This window comes from Drosophila serrata, unplaced genomic scaffold (assembly GCF_035046125.1).
Source record: "Drosophila serrata isolate PLE 108 unplaced genomic scaffold, ASM3504612v1 contig_245, whole genome shotgun sequence".
Taxonomy (NCBI): domain Eukaryota; kingdom Metazoa; phylum Arthropoda; class Insecta; order Diptera; family Drosophilidae; genus Drosophila; species Drosophila serrata.
The window spans coordinates 2,673,251-2,697,212 of NW_028257143.1; the positions used below are offsets into that span (position 1 = coordinate 2,673,251).

Below are 23,962 nucleotides of genomic sequence, written 5' to 3' on the forward strand. Positions count from 1 at the left end.
GTAACGTTTGAAGCTGTGGGGAAACAGCTGCAGACTTGGCTCAGTTCCATCTGGTCAAACATAGAAAACGACACATTTTCAGCAAAAAGTAAAAGTCATCGGCCAGAGGCTTGAAGTCCAGAGGAGCTGCCTAAATTGGGAATTCCGATTTAACGAAAAGGAAGATACAGAAGGAGTGTTTTTAGGGTAGTTTTAACACTAGTGCCTTTCATCGATTATTTCGTTTGACTAATTTAAATTTATGTTTAAAATGTATTTCAATTGGCAATGATACATGGAAAGCTAATATAATAATCTTACATTCATATATACATACATACATTTTTCATACAATTTATTACAATTCTTTTGGAATTAGCAATTAGAATTCAACTGATGATGACAACATCGAAGAAATGTATATTTATATCCATGCAGAGGTAAGTATAATTACGTTTTCAACTTTATATACATAAATCAAATCAAAATATATCATACAATATGTCTTAAAGCTTAAACTGAAAACGTTTAGCTTAACTTGGAACTGCAAGGATATACCCAAAGTCAGCTTCCTCTCTTATTAAAAGTACTATTATTTATTACCATATTCCAATTATCGATTCCTGATTAAGAAAGCCTTCCTCTTAGTAATGAATAAATTAGTCTACAAACTTAGCTGACTGGGCTTATTAAGGAGTCCAGAAGTAAAACGAGCTCATGAATATGGATCCAACTAAACCACCCAAAATTGTTTCAAGAATGGAGATTGTTTTTAAAACTTGTGATAGTTGTTTGATACGTCAATAAGGAACAAAGACTAAAACTAAGACAGCGGAATATTTTTCTACTGGTGTTCCTTTTGCACAAACAAAACAAAATGCGTTTATACGATCAGTTTTTATTGGTTGAAATTCAAATGCTGACAAAATGTTTTCGAATTTGGAAAGCTGCTTTTTATATCGATTTTCGATCGCTAAATGTTTGCTTTAGTTGGATTGCTTTTGTAGAATCTGGGAAAGACAATAGAAAATGCAAATATCTTTCCCGTCTGGCAGAGCAAGACAATAAGATTAGTCAATCACGGCGCACGCATATCATTTAGACTGTCAGATGATTGGAGTGGCTGAGGCTGGAGCTGGAGCTGGGGCTGGGTTGGGGCGTCCAACATCCAACAGGTTTCATTTTGCGCATTAACAAATAATTATGCTGGCAATTGCCAAATCACGGACCCAGTCCGCTGATATATAATCTGATTTTGTGCGAATGCAGCGGCAACTGCACCGCCACTGCAACTTCGACCCATAAAGGCCTTTCACTTTTGCGGCAGAGTGCAGATCTCACGCATGGCACCCGATCCCGATCCCACTCCCGGGCGAGGTCCCCGCTCCAGTCCCAGTCGGGGCTCCATTCCACAGTCACCCACGAATTGGGTCCATACTTGCAACATTTTCAATAATCAATAACACTAACCTGCATAGCTTAAGGGATATCTTAATTTGCGAATATTTATAAATGCTTAACTGGTTGATAGCAAAAATTAATTTCAAGAAAAGACCAATTAATAGAGTCAATCATGATAGTCACAAGTTCGTGTTCAATGCAAAATAACTTTTTGTAGGACTGTGCAACATGTTGCAAAGATGAAACCCGAGCTATGGAGCCACAACGTTATATACTGCAGTTGCATCAGTTTTCACTGATCCAAACAGTCAACATCTTTTCCGCGTGAATTGTGACATCAAAGTAGCCGAGACATTCCAACTATTCCAACTTCCGTTTTCTGCTCAATTTTGCAGAAAGATCACCGGCGAAATCTGAGACAGTTGTCGGTAAGAGACCGGAAAGCCCTATATACTATTATATACATGGAAAGCTATACTATTTCAAGATATCAATCAAATTGGATTATGCAAGAGTAATCAATGTTTAAACAAATATCAGATAAACCGAATTAGTCTCTGATTAGATAAGATTTAATTGCAGAAGAAACTAATGTCCTGCTCATGTTTTTATGGACATTTAAAGTAATTTATATTTTTTTAGATACAAGATAATAATAATAAAGTTCCTCGAAAATCATTATTAGTTTTAGTCCGTGGTAAACCTGAATTTTAAAACGATTATAACTAATAAACGTTAAAAAATATAATAAGCAAAACAAGCACTCTAAGATATGATTTTACGATTATCACTTAATTTTTCCAGATTATTAAAATTCAATTCAAGTTTGTATAAATAATAAAACAAATCTTGTTTACAATGGAATTCACATTTCTTTAAACACTTCGTTTTGGTTTACAAATAAGAGATCCTTTTTCTCTTAGTAAACATCTTTCAGAAGTTATTATATTTGCAAGCTTTGTATTTAGATTTCATAAAAATATTTACAGCCCGAAGCAATATCTATTATTATTATTATTATTATTATTATTATTATTATTATTATTATTATTATTATTATTATTAGTAAATATTATTATATTATTATATTATTTTCATTTTTAGCAATGACAAGCAAAATGCAAATCAACTTACAATAATTGTTGATACAATTTCCTACTATTCTTCTGATTTGAAGGCATCTCAAATTGAATTCATGATTTATAAATATGATATTAATAAGCTGTATCTGTTTGCTTAATGGAATCAAAACAAAAGTCTATAAAATGTATTTAATGGATACCATTTCATTGATTCCAAAAAATCTGGTTCCATTGACTTCTGAAACATCTAAAACAAACAGAACCACAAATTTGATGGACATATGACCTTTCACTAAGAGATATTTCGGTAACAATACTCTACTATTTAATTTAAAGCTTGTATAGTCTCGAAGATTGTTTACCGAGATTCGAACATAAATAATCACTGATCATAGGAAGTTCTCCGGGATTTTCCCAAGATAAATATCGTTTCAAGATTTTGTTAATTTATTTAATTGTGCATTTTTAACGAGTCCAAATTTGCTCCAGTATTTTATGATCCAACTCCGGCCCCCAGAAGAGTAGTCGAGGGTATTTTCCTTGGTATTGGTGGAGCACCTTTGTGGTGGTGAGCGCTTCCGCTTGCCACTTTTCGAGCCACTCGCACACACTTGCAGAGCGCACCAATACACAGGCACAGAGCCCGGCCTGGCCGAGAGCTTTGGTGAGAGCGTTTTGGCCCGGTGAGAAAAGCTTTCGGACCGCGGCTCGACAACTTGGCTCCAACTTGGCTCGGCGGCGTTTTCAGTTTCGTTTTGACACAAAAACTCTTTGGGGGTATAAAAGCGCGCCACTGACCACAGACAGCATCCAGTCAAAGGTTTGGAATCGCTTGTGATTCTACAATCCTTCCACAGTCTATTTTGCCTGATACTGAGTTGCTTGTAAGCTTAAGTTTATTTTCGTTTGTTTTAAGAAATGCGAACAATATGCGATAAATAATGCAAAACTAAAGTGATTAAAAAACAAAGTGTCCCGATTTGTGCCTTGAATATGTGTTCCAATGTGCCATAGAAAATTGTTGTTCGAAAATGTTTATTGTTTAATAATTAAATAATATTCTCTGTTTATTTGCAGCCTTGGCAAGTCCCAACTGACTCCGCAATGAAAGTATTCGTAAGTACAATAGAAATAGTGCCATAAATTTAAAGAAAAATCCATCCATTAGAATGTGAGACATAAACATAGGTGAATAAGTGAGCTAAGGTGAAAGGGAGAATCTCCAAGTGCGCATTACTATTGAGTCTGATCAATTAGCAGGCAACTCCCACATATAGAACAATACAATCTTTAAGTAATTTCCATTATAACAAAAGCATAATATTAATGGTTAAATACCACACTAGTTTCCTGGGATTTTCACATGCTTCTTTGCAATGCAAAACTATGTATATGATACTGTCAGATCGTCTCCAGTTACTTCCTAAAACATGACGAACCGTTAAATTGCCCACTGCAAATGACAAACTTCAACTTGAATAACATGGCTAATACGAGCCTACTAACTGATCGATCATAATTGGAGTGCCGGCCACGTCTAATAGCAGGCCGTAATTGCTTCGGTTCATTTGTTCAATTAAAGTCCACCACTCGCACTCGCACTCGGACTCGCAACTTGAATGCACCGAAAAGAGACTCGGACTGCGCATGCGCAACGTATGGTATGGCTAAAAGACCAGCTCAGGGGGGGTTGGGAGTTGGGCGTGACTCTGGGCCACATTGCTTATGCACGGCACGCACGAATTTCACCTGGCCATTTGAATCGCAAGGGAGGCCGATGAGACAACATTCGACGAATTGGGCGTCACACCGCCTTCACTTTCTAATGCGATTAAGTAATCGATTAAACTATGCAAAAGGGGCACACAGGTGTTTGTTAGGTAATCCAACGCAAGAAGAATTGGTTCAAAGCTACCAGGAAGAAGAACAATATTGTAGTAATTCTTTGGGTCAATTTTAGTCTTCAATAAGATCTTGAGTATATTGGAATTATAGAACTCGAGTAGGAATAAGTAGTTTCGAGTGGTAGAAGTAACATTTCAAATCGATCTGCAGAGCATACATATGTATAAACAGCTTAAAACTTTGTGAGTCTTTGTAGTGACACTATCCGAAACAGAAATATAAAAGATTTTCTAATGATCAAATAACCCACCCAGATTTAAGAAGAATTAAAAGTTTCAAAATGTAACAGAAAGTAATACTTAGTAATAAATATGTATCCGATCCCATAAATATGATAGATAACCACGTAAAAGCCAACCATTGCAGGGGGTGTTATTAAAAATGCTTTGCTTAAACTACATATGTTAAGTTACCATAATAGACCCTAGGATATGGAATCCTTTGCTTATATCCATTCGCCTCCCCGATCCTTTTCAGATCTGCTTAGCCGCTCTGCTGGTGGCCTCGGCCTGTGCCAGCAAAACCGAGGGCGAGAAGGTGCCACTGGAGAAGAAGCTGGACAAGCGCGGCCTGCTCGACCTGGGCTACGGTTACGGCCACGCCGGCCTGGATGTTGGTTACCTGGGACATGGATCCATTGCCGGACACGGCTACGGTCTGACCGGACACTCCGGTCCCGGCCACATTGCCGTGGGCCACAGTGGCCCGGCTATTGCCGTCGGACACACCGCCCCCGCCGTGGCTGTCCACCACGCCCCTGCCCCGTATGTGATCAGCAAGCAGGCCGATGTGCACAAGACCATCACCATCACCAAGGGCATCCCCGTGCCCGTCCATGTGGACCGTCCTTATCCCGTCGTTCATGAGAAGCGCGTGCCCGTGGAAGTCAAGGTGCCCGTGCCCCAGCCCTACGAGGTGATCCGCAAGGTGCCCGTGACCGTCAAGGAGTACGTGAAGGTGCCCGTGCCAGTGCCCCAGCCCTACGAGGTGATCCGCCACGAGAAGGTGCCCATTCACGTGCCCGTCGACCGCCCCGTGCCCGTTGAGGTGCCCAAGCCATACCCCGTGCCGGTGGCCAAGCCCTACCCCGTCTACGTGGAGAAGGCCGTCAAGGTGCCCGTTCCCGTCCAGGTGGACCGTCCCTACCCGGTCTACGTGAAGGTGCCCGTGGTGTCGCACTCCGTGGTGAAGCACGCCCCCACCGTGGCCGTCAGCAGCTATCCGGTGAGCAGCTACGGACACGTCAGCGGCTACGGACACGACGCCTCCGTCTATGCCGACCACCACGGCTACCACAAGTAAGCGGACGGCCCTTCCATTGGAGCGAGCGGACTTTCTGGAAATGAGCCGAGGGAAATCTAGCAACATTTTCAACAATCCACTCCCCCTGACAGTCCCCTCCAGTCCTACCGTCCCGAGCAGACACCAACCAACCCTGGAAGTTCCACTTCCGCCCTGCCACTCTCTGTAGCTGTAAGACCCCAAGATGAAGCAAGCAATGCCTTTTGTAAATTATTTCCGATCCAGCCATCCAATGGAAGCCATTGTGCGGCACGAGATCTTGAGTTTAGGATAAATACCAGCTAACTGTTTGTAGATTTCGCAGTCTATGGACAGCTTAGCCGGCTCCATTTATCAGTGAGGGATTTCCACGCACAATGAATTGAATGGATAACAAACAGAAATATCTATGTGAAAATCTATTAAGGACAAAATAAATTAAAAATTTATAAAATATTAAATTCGAATGGCTTTGTCACTGGTTGGCTGCTGGAATTATTGCAATCGGGCTTCTTGTCTGTACAATGTCTTGTATATATATTTTGTAAATAAAGAGTTTATCATTATAAAAGAACATGTCCTCTTGATTTCTTAAATTAAGATTAAATAAGAAGAAAGTCTCATAGAGAGCTATTGCTGTTTGTTTCTGTTGTGAATATATCAAAATCAAAATGCAATTCAAACATCTACACTTTTATATTATATATATTTATTAATTATTTGATTGGCTTGATTCTGCAGATAAATCATATTGCAATTCATTTTCAAGGTTGCAATGCAATTCAATTAATCAATGTTTCTCTATCAGATTTATCGATTCAAAAAAGACTTCCTTGACATATTTTGATTGTGATGTGTCCTTGCAGACAGTTTCCTGGTCTCAACAGCTGGAGCTCCTTTCTCCATGCCACTCACTTTGGCTGACATGACCCGAATTTGCGCAGTTTGAGGCAGGAAGGAATCATATGGGCTAATCAATTACAGGTGAAGTGATGTAATTAAATAAAGATGCAGAGATGAGCTGACAAGACACGCGCAAGGTCGACCAGAGACCGATCCAATCGCAGACTGATGTCAGCGGAGTTCATTTAAAAGTCGGTCGTAAATCTGAGTTACATTTAGCAGAATGCGTAGGACTGGACCGAGCAGACACTTGGCATTTTCAGCCATTTACGACAAGTGAACGAACTTGGCGGGGTTTTTCCTCATCAAATTCCCAAATATCAACTTTCAAACTGCAAAAAGTTCTTAACGTGTTTGCATTTGATGAATTGAATCAATTAAGTTTAGGGCTGTTTAGCATTTGTTTACGTCGAATAAAAATAAAAACATAAATCCGGTTTGGTCCATCTTGCGTATTACCCAAACGAGGGCAATTAAAACAGTTTTTCTAAGCGTGCTCACCATATATTAGAGATCAGAACATTTATTTTCGGGATGCGGTCCCTCTTTGGCTTTTTCGAATCTGTGTCTTTTAATGGGGGCCAAAGCCCTCTGGGCGACTTTGAGGCCCGGTCCCAAGGACGTTGCTCGCGATCGCGACAAAGACGGAACTGAAACAACTTTCTAATAAAAAGTAGTCAGTCACCCGTTCTTGTTAATTTCTGACTTAATTTTCTTCGGCATCGATTTAGAAACAAAAGAGAGCCGATCCGCCTTGGGACAGAACTGGTTCTCTGGATCCCGCCCAAGAACTGAACCCCGCGCGAAGGTCGCCTGCTTTTGCGGACCTCGTGTGCCCCCCACATCCATTGGGGGAGTGGCCCGAACCCAAAGTATCTGCAGTTGCATGCATTCGTTATTCCATATCTCAGCCGTAATTTGTTGCAAATTACAATTCCGTTTGCAACGTGCTCTTGACTCTCGTAGGTGTTAGTCCGCTCCGATTCCCGCACTGGAATGAATACCTACATTAATTTTGATCTTGACTTGGATTGTCTTTCGGGTTACGCAACTGCACTGCAAGCCATTACGAAGCGGATCTCTCCGTCATGCTTAATTGCTGTCAAGCTTAGGGTCTAATTACGCCAAATTAGTTTCAACAAGAATGTTCAGACTAGATCAAGATTTCCTTTGCTGCATGGTAATTAAAAAATATATATTCTTTAATGCTATATAATTGCATAGAACTGAGTCTGAACTCAATTGGAACATCGGAATATAATACTTGAGAGTTAAGAAAAGAAATATGAGGAATTCTTAACGTAATGCATGGTAGCTTAAAAACGTTTCTACTTGGATTTCTTCTATAAGATGTCTTGCAATACAGATCAATGTATTACCTGATATTTTATCAATATCAGAAATTAATGAAAACATTCAAACAGAAACAATAAATCAAAATCATTAGTCTTTATACCACGGCTTACTAAGCCAATGAATTTGATGGTCTTAACTTGGGAACTTGGGATAATCCGCATTTATGCAAATAAAGTTGTAATCATCATTATATATTACTTTATAACAAGGCCTTTGTCCTAATATTTAATTTCAAAGGAAACTGGACGATTGCATACTTAATTCATTGATATATACATATTATTTTTTATACAAAATCGTATTAAGATAAAAACTGATAGGATATGCATGAAATATGAAATATCGAAATGAATTACTTCATTCATAAGTGCAAAACATGAATATTCATAACCAGCATCCTCTACTCCGGCGGTCTCTTAACTGGAGCACTGATAACCCATAAATCTTCGGCACAGAGACCGCCCATAATCGAAGGAAAGATCCCACTCAGACCGCATCGATCGCGATCTGGGAGATCTGGCGTCGATTACGCAATAATAACCAATCCGGCCAAAAGAGAGACATGGCAACAAATTGCGGCAACCAACTTCGGCCAATTAAAACAATATTTCTGGCGCCAAGAGAGCGGCAGAGGTGGGTGGCGGCGATCCAATGTGGGGGACGTACGCATATTTGCAGAAACTTAATTAATTGCCACAAAATGATGGAGATGGAGACACAACGGCGCAACGGCGAACGACAAAAGATGGAAAAACTGAAAACGAATTTTCGCAATTCTCGGCGCTGCGGCCGGCCAGCTCGCTTTTTGCCAGCGTCTGAGAAAAGGCCACCGAAAGACGTTCAGCATGTTCCATGTTGCCAAATGTGAAACTTTTGCTCTAATGAACGACAATATAGCCGGTGGCTTTTTGAAGGTCACCGTCAGCCAACTTGTCCATCGCCAAAAGCCAGGCCGAATGCGTCTGCGACGTCAAACTGCTGTCGACCAATTGCGACATGAATTGGTTTAGTTTAGTATTTGATTTTTCCTTTTGCCAAAATGCATGTCTGTTTGCCAAACGACAAAATCACGGCAAAAAAAACTTGCACCAGTTTCTCGATCACAAAACTGAAAACCCAAATCCGAAACCGAAAACCAAAAACCAAAAACCGAAACTGAAACCGAAATCGCAATCGTAATCGAAGTCGCCGCTGCGCAAGTCAAGTGAAGCGAGCGTCTTTGGCAATCTGGAAATCCCAGTGACTCCTACCTATGTATGTACCAGATCCATCCCCGTCCACCGCCATGGCCTCCCAGTTCCTCCCACATGATCTCCGCACATGTGTCTTCTGTCTTAGCCTGCCCTGCAATACGGCTCACTTGCTGGTTCACTTGGCCAGCCAAGACGGCAGTTGAATTGCTCGTACTTTGCGGCAGTCGGAATGCATTTTGCAGTCATTGACATGCCGCATGATCGCATTTCAGCCAAGTGCTAAGTCTGTTGACCCCGCCATGATGAGTGGCAGTATTGAGGGGTTCAAGCGAATTTGGGAATTTCATTATTTTTGAAAATTCCACATGGACAAGGCTATCTATTGTCAAAACATACTACTCTCTTGGAACTTTACTACTTGACAAACAAACAAGACGTTAGTCATAGAAGATTGAAGCTAGATCCAATGCTTAATGGTATTTTCTTTTACTCTGATCAATATTCTCACTTCCAACTAAATAAACATATCCTTCCCCTTATCAAAAACAAATTTTATAGCTTCCTATGAGACAGGAACCTTCTTATTTTTATAGGAAACACTACAATATTGTTTTATTTAATTTAATTTTGTTTTATTTAATTCCCTTTTCTATTTCTAACTACTTTGTGAAAGAAAAATATAAATGTACCCAAATTTAGTTATTTTCATTTATGCTTTTGAAACTTATAAAGAATATTGGTAATGTTGCTGACATCAGAAAACTTTCAAATAAATCATATAAGCTAACATTTATATATATTTTAAAATGGAATATTTAACAACTTCGATCAAAGTTCGCAGACCTGAACTATTTCAAATTTGTTTATTTTATTAATATTACTTTCTTTTAATATCTAGGAAACCCTTTTTGCTGCACTTTGATCTTCCCTACTCAAAAGTCTATAATAAATGTTCAAATTTACCCAATTTATTGGTCCTTTTTCCTAATGTCTTGAGCCGCTTGATCTTCCATATTTTATCTGCACTACAGGCTACAGTTCAATCTGATTTAATCCTGACATAAATTTACAAACGACCCGTTTGACTTCTGGTCAACTTCTGATAATCTGTACAAACTCATCTTCGCCCCACCTGACAGTGCATTCAAATTGCAAGCAATTAGGCTTATGAATGCTACCGCACCACATTCAATCGGATTATGCAACGACCCACCCATTGTGGCTATAAATCGTGGCCTGGTCTAGTCTTGGCCACGGGTGTGTTTCGCACGAAAGCGAGGCGAATCCTTTCACCTGCATCGGGCGGGCGAAACAAAAGACTCAGGCAACGAACTCGAATCCATCGCGATGCATTCCCATTTACTGGCAATTTCCGTATTGAAAGTGTTTCTCTGGGCCTGCCGACACTCCTTCAAGTTCTTTATCTGTGAAGACTACTGTGTCAAGCCTGTGAGGCGCATTCAACCGTCCGACAGTCCCAAATTGAATAGAGGAAATCTCTTGGAAAACATCTTTCCCAAAAATCAAAACTGCAGCGGCGGCAGATCCCCAAATCTGGACAAGCCACTACTAGGCCACTGCAGGAGTCCAGCCAAGTAACTACTGCGGCAGTTGCAGCGACTTTGCTGCGACTTTGCTGCAGCTGCACGGGCAGGCAGGCAGGCGAGACTCTGAAAGAGTTGCATAATTTTTTTGGGTTTTGCATTCGATGCTAGCTAGCGTGATCGTTGCTGCTTTTGAAGTCACCCAGTTAGTGTGTCACTGTGGCATTTGCAGAAAGCTGCAAGCTGCGAGTTGCAAGAGGCAAGCTGCACACAGTAAACAGTCTGCCGCTGACACTGCCTTTCTGCCTACTCATTGTATTCTGTGGGATGGCTGCTGTTGATATTAGTAATTATGCATTTCACAGAGTGGAGTCGGAGTCATGACATGTTGTTGGAGTTAAATCATTTGCCTAATTTTTCATTGAACAGAGTGGGCGTGACAGGCGGGTGGTATTCGGGTAAATGTCAATCGAGCAATTGAAGTCGTTCATTATTTTGGGTTAGTTAGGCAAGGTGAATTATTCAAAACGACTACTAAGGCAGGCATAAGACATGGCAAGATAATCCTTATTATATATTGGTTCCATGTAATGCTTGATTGAATGGAATAAATGATTAGGGTATTAGGGATCCATTGCTTAAAGACTTATACAGTTAATAAGAAGCAAATGTAATTTTAATTCTTATTTCAATTTATTGGACAGTGCCTTTCCAGATGCTATAAATTAATTATAGAGATTTGAGTGACAAGAGTTAAAAGCTTGAAAGACTTTCAGCCGGTTTCTATTTACACCTTTGCCTTAGGAAAGATATTTGTTTCAATTTGGAATAAATTTAATTATTAAAGAAGATGAGTTTACTTAAGCAGCAAATGGAAACATTGATTTAATTATTACGTTTTATTTCCAGGAACCAGTTATTACAAAAACTACTTGACATGATAGGAACCGGATACAGAGCTCTTTATGATCAGAATGACAGAATTCTAGCAAGATTTTTTAAATAAATACATATAATCTCGAAAATTCTAGTCAAAACACTTTATTGAATAAAATATAACAAAATTGTAAGAAATATTTGTAATTTCCTAATAATAAGTGTTTGGCTAATAATTACGGTTTTTGTTTATTTTTCATGCAACACATTTTTTTCTCAAATATTCCAAGCACACTTTTTGCGTAAGTTGACTCGAATTCATTAAAATACAGACTTGGAAAAGATTTCAGGGTGTTAAATACTCCCACCCTCGGCGGTCTTGCAAAAAAACTATAGCAACAAAAGTCGATTAGGCGACATAATTCCCAGGCAAGTTGCTGCTGTTTTTCTTTTTTCTCGTTTCTGTCTCAGTTCTGTGTTTCTGATCTTATTGTTTGTAAAATTTCTTGCACTAATTGCTGCAGAGGTTTCGTACGAACGAACAATGGCCAGAGTTCAAAATGATTTATTTATTTTTATTGCCAAACACGAGCTGATCTCGAACATGGACACAAAAATGTCAATGATGCCGACAGGGTTTATAAGGAACGAACAACACTTACATAGTTTTCAGTTCCTGGGAATGTTTGAAAATTGTAAAAGGCAATATAACTTAAAAAAGTTTCAATTAATTAAGTATCAACACATAAGCTGTAAGATTTAAGCTTGTTTTATTTAAAATATATTAGAAGTACCGCATAGTTTAAGAAAAGCCTAATTGCAATCACTTACATGATTATAATGTCACAAAAAATATTTAAAAAGTTGTATATTTAGTATAAGAATAATTAAAATATTTATTCTAAATTATAAATATTAAATGAAATTGAACATGTGTGACTAGAGCATTTTATTATAAGTCTTTTGTACTTTTAGCGTCAGGTACATCTTTTTCATTAAAATAAAACAATAGATAAATAATGAAATTTGAATTATTTTTTCTAATTCAAATGTCAAAAGATTTTCTTTTAGCCTTACTGTTTTTAATCCCTGCTTCTGAATTGTTTATCTAAACTGAACTGAACTTAACTTTAACTGAACTGAACTGAATTATGGAATAATAATAATAATAATATGGAATAAGTGTTCCTCAATTATTTAAATCAGATTTCCCTGATTAATCGCTCCCAAATAATGTCTATATTTGCATTATTTAAAACTTTTCGGCAGTCAAACTTGACGCTGTTCGTTGTTGAGGGTGTTGAAGTGGGCGTTGAGGGGGCGTGTTAGCCAGTTCTTTACTGGCTGAAGCCTCCCAAGATCTCAGAGGCTGAGCAGTCTGGTTGCGAGTGCACTTCGTGTTCGGCTGCGATCGAAGGCGGTGCTGCGGTATTGTCTTGGTCTACGGATGGATAATTCAAGGTTCGAAGCGGGGCCGGGCCCCTAACCGCATTTGGCCAATTACACGGAAAATGTCAAATCAAGAGATTCATTTTGGGGTTTTCACTTCCACTCCATTGTTCGAGGCTAGATATGTATATATTTTTTTTTTTAGTTTTCCCAAAAATATTACGGCACAAGATTTAAGTGCGAACTGCCCGCCAAAGGTCATTATTGTTGTTCATTTTGAGGGTGTTGAGGTCGCCGAGCCAAAACAGAAGCGAAAATAGTGTCCATCAGCAGGCTTACCAAAAAAAAACATTCATTTTGGCTCTTTCTGACCTTTTTGCGGGCAATTATCAAACGAAAAAGAAGCAAAAAAATTGCCCCATGTAAACAGTTTTTTCTAGGCAATTTTCTTTGCTAACCAAACGTGCACACCAGAGATAAACCCAAAAACAAAAAAAAAAACAGAAACAAAATTAAATGTCGAAGGTTTTGCACGATTGTCTTCGACCCAAAGTCTGTACAAGTTTCTGTTTTTCTGGCCATTTCAATTGACAAATGTTACTTGCCCAAGTCGAACTCGGCTCAACCTCAAGACAAAAATCCGAAAGACCTTAGCTGCAGCACGAAATCGTTTATGGCCATCCGAAGAAAATCTTTGCCACTTCATTCGCATTTCAATTCAAATTTCCAAAAAATGTGGGTCAAAATGTGTCGCTCGAGCGTCTCTTTAATTATGATAAATTTCGGACTAATTTGGGTCTGAAGAAAGACCCTGACTAGCTACGAGTACTTAAAACGACCACAATTAAATGAACCATTTACTTTTCGAGTAAAGTTACCTTCACAGTTTCCTTTCGGAACTCGTCATAATGATAATAAATGGGCAAACCCAATGTCTGATGATGAGTAAAGATCAAGTTGATTGATATTAGCTTCCTTGTGCTAATAAAACCACTCCGAGTTAGCCCAAGGAAACAGCTAACCATTCTCCACATTTATATATATGCAGTTTATTGGAATTAAATCAAGTTATCAGTTTTTTGGGATTCCATTTTAGACAATTTAGAAATCAACTCGAATGCCATTAGGCCGCAATTAGTTGGTTTCAGCACAAAAAGCTGTTCCATAGATTTGATTGGCGAAAAGCCAAAGCAAAATTAATCAGTTTGGAGCATATTTGCACGACTCAGACATCGAAACATGTTCGGCATTCGATTGACAAATGCGTGGCATCTCAAAACTGGAGCAATCGCAATGAGAGATTGCTCGGGGACTCATCGATATGGAGGCGCAAAAAAGCGGCCAACAAATGGCAAATGACAAATATTAAGCACCGATCAATAAATCGAGAGCCGTTGAATAAAATTCATGAGTGCTTTTGCCCTACAATGCACAAAAAATACGGCTTCGATTGTTAATTACCATCTATATATATTAGAGTTTTAAATCTTTTCAAAATAAAACAACGACACTTTGTTTGTCTTATTTTATCTCAAACAAGAATAGAGTTTTGCCACAATACGGCAAGACAAATTTGAATAGCTTTGTTTGCTTATTTTATTATCGTATAATTTATGGCCGGCTAACACGAAAGGTGTCTTCACTTAAATCATTTTTAATGACACAGTTGCCTGACAGAGAACCAAAGTACTATGGCATAACCGGCGGCAAACAAAATCTCTTTTCTCTAACTAATTCTATCTCATACGCTTAGTGGTAGGTTATTTTAGTCTTGCTAACCCAACCCAAAAATCCCCTTAAAATACATAAATTTCCACTGGAGAGTCCACTATAATGGAGATAGAATAATAAAAATTTAAGACTGGTTTACTATATTATCAAATATAAATACACTGCCAACATAAAATATTCTTAATAATATAAATAGCTTCTAATAATATAATAAATAAATAAAACAAGCCTTCAAAAGAACACCCAAATGCATTAGATATATGTGTATTTAGGTACAAGAATATGAATCGGTTGAAATCCGACTCGAAGGACCAAAATGCAACAAAGACTGCAATTGAAATCAATTTCGTATGTAACACTTAAAATTGCCCCTATTATAATATACGTTCTTATATTATATATCTAATACATCTGTTTCAATAGACCTATTTTATAAACCTATATTCTAAATAAATTTAGAACAGAAACAATATTTATACAAACACAAAAGAGTATTTAGGTTTTAGAGTTAACCTGGCTCTTCGGAAATAATTTCTTCTTGATAACAAGAAGAGTTTTGACGTCACTCTTGAATTAATTAAATAAATTAGCAGGCGGCCAGTGAACGCGAAATGTCAAACAACGAATTAACTAATGAAAGAGCCACCTTTCCAAGTAACTCTGATAATATGCAAATGACTGATAGATCTGTGAATTTGAAGAGCCAACTAGCATCAGCCAGCTTAATTGCGTCCAACTGAATGGAAACAACTTTACTTTGGTACTGAATTATTCATAATTAAATTTCGATTCTTGCCATATACTACATGTATGTTGTTTTAATGGAAATCTTTTACTTTCTAATTTATTTTCAACCTTTTAATGTAGATTTTTGATCTACTTTTAGATCTAATTTTATATATCGCATTATATTTTATTTTTTTAAATTGTTGATTGACCACTGTTGGAGCCATATACTTTCAAAAAGTTTGGTAATCTAAATTAAGAACCAAATGCAATAAAACATTTGCCAAGCTATCATAAAAATAAGACTGGATACAATCTAAGTTGAGCAAAAAACCATCTTTTATTACCATCCACATGTACACGGAAAGAAATAAATCCATACAATCAAGTTTGTTTAATTTCAATATACAATTAGTTCAAATCAATCGAAATTTGTCTCAATGCAAGAACTTTTACTGGCCTGAAATAATAATTTAGATCTTTAATAAAGCTGTATAAAACAGAACTACAAGTTAAAATTATTTCCTGACTTGAACATTGCCTTGGCCTGATATTATAAAAAATACATGGGTCGAAGTTCAAAGATATGGAAAAACCTCACCAGATGACTTACGGCTTAAAAATGACCTATTACTCCAAGAAGAGATAGTTCTCTCTATAATATTAGAATAGTTTTAAAATGTTTGTATTTTACTTTACAGCATATTTCATTTATCGATACCATGTATCAAAATAACAATAAAAGAACTGCATCTTTATTTAATTGTAAGTATAATAATAAATGAAGTTATTTCTTATGTAAATAATATATATTTTGGGACACTTTAAATACAAGAAACCTGCTTGTCTTATACTAAATATGTCAATGTTTTTAAATATAAAACCAAAATACCCCACCCAACTAATAGAGCTGGGTATTTAAATAAAAAAAACAACTCCCGAAGCTTAGATCTTCGATCCATCTTTGTCCGTTTATGCAAATGTTGGCAAATCAACAACAAAATGAAAGTGATCTAGAAAAACCATAAAATAAAGCGAACCAAACACAACAAAATCGGATGCATAAACTTGAACTTGAGCTCGGTGGCCTGGGCTCTTTTGTTACCGTTGATTTCGTGTTTGGTTTGCATATTTCCATAGAGGCTCTTAAGTCATCATCCGCCCGGCTGCAGTGCGGCGATTCTGCGGCGGAGCCATAGCCTCACATTACTCAAAGAGCTGGCCACAAAAGAAGCTGTGCGAGGCAAGGCCTACCTCCTCCTCCTAACCTCCTCATCTCCACCGATGAATGTAGTTCAACTTTGATGTGGATCAGAGACAGACAAAATATGGCTCTGGAATACTCTATCGAAACGAAATGCGAACTCTATAGATTCACTAGATAGATTCAAAGATAATTAAATTCCCTCAACTAACAATATTATTGGATTAACTCATCCGAAACAACACTTTTGAACTTGATGGTCTTAAAAAATATATTTATATATATTCCGAAACATTGAAATTCAATGTATATATATTAAGTTATCTTATAATTTTTCAATTTCCTATCGATATATCTTGTGATATATGTATTTCCTCTCTATATATACATCACCAACTAACTTCACCATCTTCAAACTCTGCTGCCGATTGTGATGGCGATGATTGTTGCGTTGATGGTGATGATGTCGGGCGACCTTCGCCTTCAACTGCACATTACAAAGCCTAATGTGATCCCATATGCCATTATGGCCGGACATTATGCTCACAATTAATTTAATGCACATAAATCTAACGTGATTCGACCAGTGTTTGTTCTGCTTTTGTGAGCGCTTGCGGTCCACTCATTGTTCACACGTTCCATTTACATGGCCATTGGCGAGTATTTCCTATGCAGCATTAAAATGTCAAGCTACCCACACCGTCGCAGCATTCAATCAATGCACCTATATCAAGGCTTGAGCTGGCTTAGCCTGGCCAAAAACAAAAAATAAAAACACAACCAAACACAAACAGCAAAAAGCCAGGCATGCAGAATACTGAGCCAAGCTGAAATCATAGATCAAAAGTTCAGTCACGAAGCCACACAGAATCGAACAGACTATGCGGCGCATGTTTTCTGCAGACTCTAAAATTTACATTGAATATTCAACTGCAACTGCAACCTGAAATTGTTAAAAATGTGTGGCTAATATGAATTTCTATATTCATGACTGTGCAACTTGGCTATTGGGCGTAATTTCTTGTTTATGCGAAAAAAGTCTTCCCGGTTATTTTATTTTATGTTTGTGTTTCAGACAAATACTATAGAAATAGCTATAAATAAGAGAGGTATTTATTATACATATATACTTTTTATTATTAATGTATTTTATATATGTTTAATTTTATGTTCGTGTTTTGAAGAATATGAAATGGCAATTCGCTGACATGCAATGTCATTATCTCTTTGTGTTATTTTTCTTTCATTAAAACATATTTTTAAGATATGAAACGACTTTTCCACGGTGTTTTGATCAACTTTCCAAATTAATGGTTCGTTTTTAATGATATTTCTGAGTAAAATAATTGTTATTTTTTTAATTTCAAATCTCAATATGAAATTTATTACTTTTTTTGTAAGAACTGCTATATTCTTTTCTAGATTCTTCTCTATTATGGAAATATTTTGATAAAATACATTTGCTTTTGACTATGAAAATATGATTTATACAATTAAACAATATTGATAAAAGTATTGAGTTGAAATATATGAATATAACAGATATCTATAAAAGATGTACTGATTTTTCTTATAATATTTCAGAGCAGAAATTTGTTATTTTTTTAATGATAAAACCCTTTATTTATTTTATTTTCAATTTAGTTTTTTGCAAGCAGATCCTTTTATTATAATCTTTACTCTATAAAGAATACAATTTAAATTGCATCCAATTTTTAAAGAATAATTGTAGACTAATTATTTGAATTGCCTAAGAATAATTAAATTCACTTCATCACTGTGCACATAAGATGACAATAGATCGGAATTTGTTTACTATAAGTACAAATATATATCATTTATATAGTTATGAAGTTGCTTAGTTTTTAATTTTGTACAAGGTATAAAAATAATTTGGTGTGCGGTCCCTTTAGTTTTAATATTTTCTTTCTTTACTGTTAAATAACTCAAAGTTTATAGAGTAATCTGCTTTCGATTTTGCAACATTTAAAAAAAATATATATTTATTATTATTTCAGAGTTACTTTTGGCCAAGTTGTGCCCCAAGTACTCGAGTTCCGCCAACTGGCAGTGGAGTAAATGGCTCGATGCCATTGTGGCTCACACAAATGCTCACCGACATGCACGCACACGGAAGCGAGTCACACGAACGACACGGACACTGTCCATGTGAGAGCGCCTGAAAAGCTCCGCCGATGACGCGTTTCCTTTTGGCCAACTGTGCACACGGCTCACACGGACAGGCTTTGGACTGGCCTGGGGGAGGAGAGAAAAGCTCTCGCTCTCTCGGGCCTCGATCTCGACCTGCGGCGACTGCGCAGCCGATCGCTGAGACAATCCCGGCGCAGCATCGGCCATATAAAAGCTCGGCGCGTCTGTGCGAAATTATTCAGTTAACTGCTGCGGGTTGGTCGAGACTACAAGCCCATCTTGATCGCAAAGTGTTGAGGAGCAAATCCTAGTGCAAAATGAAATCCATGGTATGTTCGGTTCGAGCTGTGTTCTGTGTTCTTCTCGCCAGTGTAACCTAGCATTATTTCGCGTTAGAGAAACTAGTGCTTAAAGAACTCGAAATTAGTCAAAGTGGCTTACCAAGAGAAGTAATATTATTATTTTTTAAATAAAGTGTGCCAGTTCAAGTTTATTCACATGTTTAGTCAAATTTTAAGAACCTATATACTGTTTGGTTTATATTATATGCAGGACTACATTCTTTCTAAAGTTTAATACAACAAAAAGAATAAATAATGGTTTAGTTGAAAGTATTGACTTTCATAAAGTCCACGTCATAAATAAAATAAAATTAAAAGTAAATGTAGAAATCATTTAATATTTAACCTAGCCGCTTTACTTTAACTATATAAATTTTTAATGAAGTTTTGAAATCAATGATATATAGAGATTTCAAAAGATATATTTCGAAAACATTTGGCATCTAAACCACTTTAATTTAACTATTTAATTTTTAGTGAAGTTTTGATATCCAAATGGCTTGAATAATTATTTAAAGTCACTGAAAGCTTTAAGCTGATCAATTTCATGCACACACGTATCAATAAATTCCGATCACATAGAAAGGGTTGCAAATATATTTCACTCCACATTACGTATACGCCGCGATGGCAATATGTTAGGGATCTAGGCCACAATTGAACTTGGCTGATTGCCCACGAAACTGTCCAGCTTTCCAGCCATTGCATAATTGTCATATTTGAAATTATGGACTGGCGGGAGGCAAACGCGGAAGCGCGTCAATTGCGTAACAATGCACCACACCCTCCACCCCACCCCCGGATCCCCAACCCCAATTAGGTCTCACTCCCATTTCGTGTGCTTGCCATTGCAGCTCATTTTCGGCCTTGTGGCGATGTGCGTGCTGGTGGCCAGCGCCAGCGAGGAGGCGCCCAAGAAGCCAGTGGAGGCCGCTGAGCCCGCCGAGAAGAAGCAGGAGAAGCGCGGCATCGGTCACGGCCTGGGCTACGGCTACGGACCGTCCGCCGGTGGTGCCATCCTGGGATCCGGTATCGGAGTGGCACATGCCCCCGTTGCCATTGCCGCCCCCATTGCCCACCACGCCGTCGCCGAGCTGCCCACCCAGGTGCACACCAACACAGTGATCAAGACCGTGCAGGTTCCCTACCAGGTGGAGCGCCACGTGCCCTACCCAGTGGAGAAGACCGTCACCTATCCCGTGAAGGTGCCCGTGCCACAGCCCTACCCCGTGGAGAAGATCGTCCATGTGCCCGTCAAGGAGATCGTGAAGGTGCCCGTTGAGGTGCCCCAGCCCTACCCCGTCGAGAAGGTCATCCGCATCCCCGTCAAGATCCCAGTCGACCGTCCCTACCCCGTGCACGTTGAGAAGCCCTACCCCGTGCCGGTCGAGAAGCCCGTGCCCTACACCGTTGAGAAGCGCGTGATCCACAAGGTGCCCTTCCATGTGGACCGCCCAGTGCCCTACAAGGTGGCCGTGCCCGTGCCCGTCCATGTTGAGAGCCACGTGAAGCCCGCCGTGGCCGTCACCCACACCGTTGCCGCCGCTCCGGCCTACATCAGCCACGGCATCTCCGGCCACGGCATCTCCGGTCACGGCATCTCCGGCCACGGAATCTCCTCGTACGGAGTCTCCGGACACGGCATCTCCTCCTATGGCGTCTCCGGCCACGGTGGCTACCTCCACAAAAAGTAAACGAAACGCAAAGCTGTCGAGGGCCAATTGAGAGGTGAAGCCGGGTGAAGACGGGCGAATCAACAAGTCGGAAGTATCCAAAAAGACATCCCAAAAAGCACCCCACATTTTCCCATGCCCAGCAACCGCCAACGTACGACTTACAAATTTAGTTCTTAGTTTGTGATACCAACCGAAATTGCAAGAGGATCCCGAGCGGGAGAAGACCACTCATCTGGCGCAAACAGAAACAGAAACAGTTCCAGTTCCAGTTCCAGTCCCAGAAAGCTTGCCACAATCCCTCTGGGGCGCTCAGATGTTGCCTGTCCCCCTCTCATCCGATGCCTCTGAGTGTACAGTGCTTTTGTAGACAATCACCGAGAAATACTGCTGACGAGTTGCTCCTTCGACTTTTTCGTGTAAATTTCTTTTCTATGAAATGTTTGTACATATTTAAATAATGTAAATAAAAAGAAAATTAAAAAAAAAACAACAACAACAACAACAAAGTGTTGGTCTCGCCCCCAATAGATTGTTCAAGGGGACATTTATTTTAAGTTTAAGAGTCTCAGAAAACTGCTTAATAAAGTGTTTATTTTTATGAAACACATCAAGGATAAAAAAAATTATAATCACTATACCGACAGTTAATTATTTTCCAGCTTGAACTCGTTTATCTATTGGAAGTTTTCGTTTACATTCGCAAAGCACATTATAAATTTAATAACTGCAAAATGAACATTCTTAAGAATCTAGTCTTTCTGTCGGTTTCTTTTTAGCAACTAGTTTCTATATGACATATCCATTAAGCACTTTGGTAATAGCCGCGGTCTCTAGATTGTTCTTTAATTATAATTTTAAAGTTATAAAGTATTAGTTTATACATAATAAACAAAGCATAAAAGTATGCAACCATTTAAGCTTAAAATTTATGTAGAGAGCGTTTAATTCAAAATAATTAATATCCTATACATCCTTCAAACCAGAAAAACTATGAATCGAACTATAAGAGTATATATTGGATTTGAACTCGAAAACTATTATTTTAAACAAATTTAGCAACTACGAATTCAACTTTATAGCGTTTTGTTTTTACAAGCAATATGGTAAGTCTAAATGTATTTATTTTATCACCCAAATTCTACATTAAATATAATTATTTTATTTAAGTTTATGCTTTAGAAATTTTTTTATATTTTACTAGATTCTTTTGAGATTAAATTTGGAAACCTGAAAGTATGCAAAGTTACCGAAAGTATCTCAAGCTTTTTTACTTTTAAATTAAAAGCAACTTTAAAATAAAGCTACTCTTTTTTAGATACCTAAGCTTATATTTTTTTCAAAGAGGCGTACATTGAAGGGGGTTTTGAAGTTGTAAAGTTTGCATTTAAAAGTACAGTGTTATTTAGTTACACATCAGCAAAATTGAAACTCAAAACCATGTTAATTTTTTCTGAGTGGTTAGAAACACAATCTCGATAACATTTTCTAATGGATCCCCTTAGGAAACTCGCCAGAGGTTAGGAAAGGAAGAATTTAAAGGAGCAGAAATATTTCCTTTGAGAAAAGATTGTATGAAACTTAATTTTGTTTATGGGTCAAATAGAATATAAAGTTGTGGTTAATCTGAGGTTGCTGAAAATGATATAAGAAAACTAAGATCACTCACTCGAAGTAGCTATAATTTTGAGATAAATAAATATGAATTAGCCACACTAATTCTGATAAATCCGTGATAATTTATCAAGTCATTATGTTTACACCAGCTCCTATGGTTATCACCAAAATTATTACAAGTTTATCGAAAATCTATTTTTACACCTCTAAGAGGCTTTCGCTGGACACCACTAACCTTTGTACCAAGCTAAGGGGTGTGAGCGAATAATCAAATTTCTCTACATTAGTCATTCATCATGCACACTGTGCTAAATCTATTTAAATAAATCATTTTTTTAAATTAATCTTAATTTTCTTGTAATAAATATAAATACGTTAATTTTAAATGTTGAAAAAACATTGCTTAACTGAACAAATAAAATCAATGAATAAGGACCCTGAACTTGAACTGATTTTTTTATCTTCTCATACAGAGCTACCGAATATTTTTATGGTATGTAGATAATTCAATTTTGAAAAAAAAAATAATATTTATTTTTAAATATTAAAATATAATTTGGTAAAATATAATTTATATTTAGATAATTTAACAAAAATATAACAGATTCCTAATTCAAAGACAATTTGATATATTATTTGTATTTGATATATATTTGTAGAGTTCTAGCTTTATTTTTAGCATTAGATTTGGGTTCCCTCTTAATATCAATAAAATTTTCTTTTCAGAATTTTGATCCGATTTGGCTGTTCAAATATTCGTATTACTTTTCATGATTTATCTGAAACAAACTTAATCTGCATGCAGAGTAATAGATAAGTACAGATGCGCACTTTTCAAGATCTACTTGCCTGGTGATGCCGATAAAGAATGTGTATACATAGCTAATCAATAAGGAGATGTCACATTCTGCTTTTCAAGTTTAAAACCTAATACCAAATAATTAAATAACTTTTGATATAATTTCAGTCAAAAGTTTGTAACGCAAAGAAGGATTTATTTCCGATCCTATAAAGTTTATATATTCTTGATCAGCATCAATAGCCGAGTCAATCTAACCATGTTGTTCTGTCCGTCTGTCTCTCAGTTTTAAATCTGAATGAAACTTTGGTGCAAACTGCAAAGTTAGTCTTCTATGTACGTTAGGAATGGGCTAGATCGTCCCACTATATTATATAGCTGCCATAAGAATGATTGGGAAATATTTAGAAAAAATTATAACTTTACCTGTTTTCAAAATCTTTTCATCTAATTTGAAATAAATGTTCTATTCTAAAATTTCGGACGACATAAAGTCATAAATTATTTAGCTACCATAGAAAAGATCTTTGAATATATAGAGAAAAATATAAGACTTTAAATGTAAATCTGTAACTGATAAACTTTAAATGTAATGTGAAGGTAATGCAAGAAGGCATAATTTTACTGCAGTAATTATTAATAATCAAATTGCAATCTGCAAGTATATATAAACTTTGGCGTGTAGAAGTTAGCTTTAGCTATTTTTCGAAATCCCATTGGACGAAAAACAAAATCGTGCTTTCTGAAATTTCTAGCTTCCGGATGTGACCACTGTGCGGTTCTGCTGACCCTTATCGAGGAGACGAGAACA

The 23,962-nt window shown here is 37.5% G+C and overlaps 3 protein-coding genes across 3 annotated transcripts in view; 2 read left to right on the forward strand and 1 right to left on the reverse strand.

Annotated features, from left to right (window-relative positions):
* Ance-3 (angiotensin-converting enzyme Ance-3) overlaps positions 1 to 23,962 on the reverse strand; it is a 49,771-nt gene that overhangs the window by 6,820 nt on the left and 18,989 nt on the right. The gene's annotated exons all lie outside the window — the stretch shown is intronic.
* Vajk3 (cuticle protein vajk3) lies at positions 3,271 to 6,109 on the forward strand. The gene is made up of 3 exons (XM_020954712.2): positions 3,271 to 3,346; positions 3,540 to 3,578; positions 4,845 to 6,109. Exons 2-3 carry the CDS (start codon positions 3,567 to 3,569, stop codon positions 5,667 to 5,669), a joined length of 837 nt encoding a protein of 278 aa, XP_020810371.2. The 5' UTR covers positions 3,271 to 3,346; positions 3,540 to 3,566; the 3' UTR covers positions 5,670 to 6,109.
* On the forward strand, positions 18,964 to 21,244 carry Vajk2 (cuticle protein vajk2). Its single transcript, XM_020954714.2, has 2 exons — positions 18,964 to 19,050; positions 19,917 to 21,244. Exons 1-2 carry the CDS (start codon positions 19,039 to 19,041, stop codon positions 20,754 to 20,756), a joined length of 852 nt encoding a protein of 283 aa, XP_020810373.1. The 5' UTR covers positions 18,964 to 19,038; the 3' UTR covers positions 20,757 to 21,244.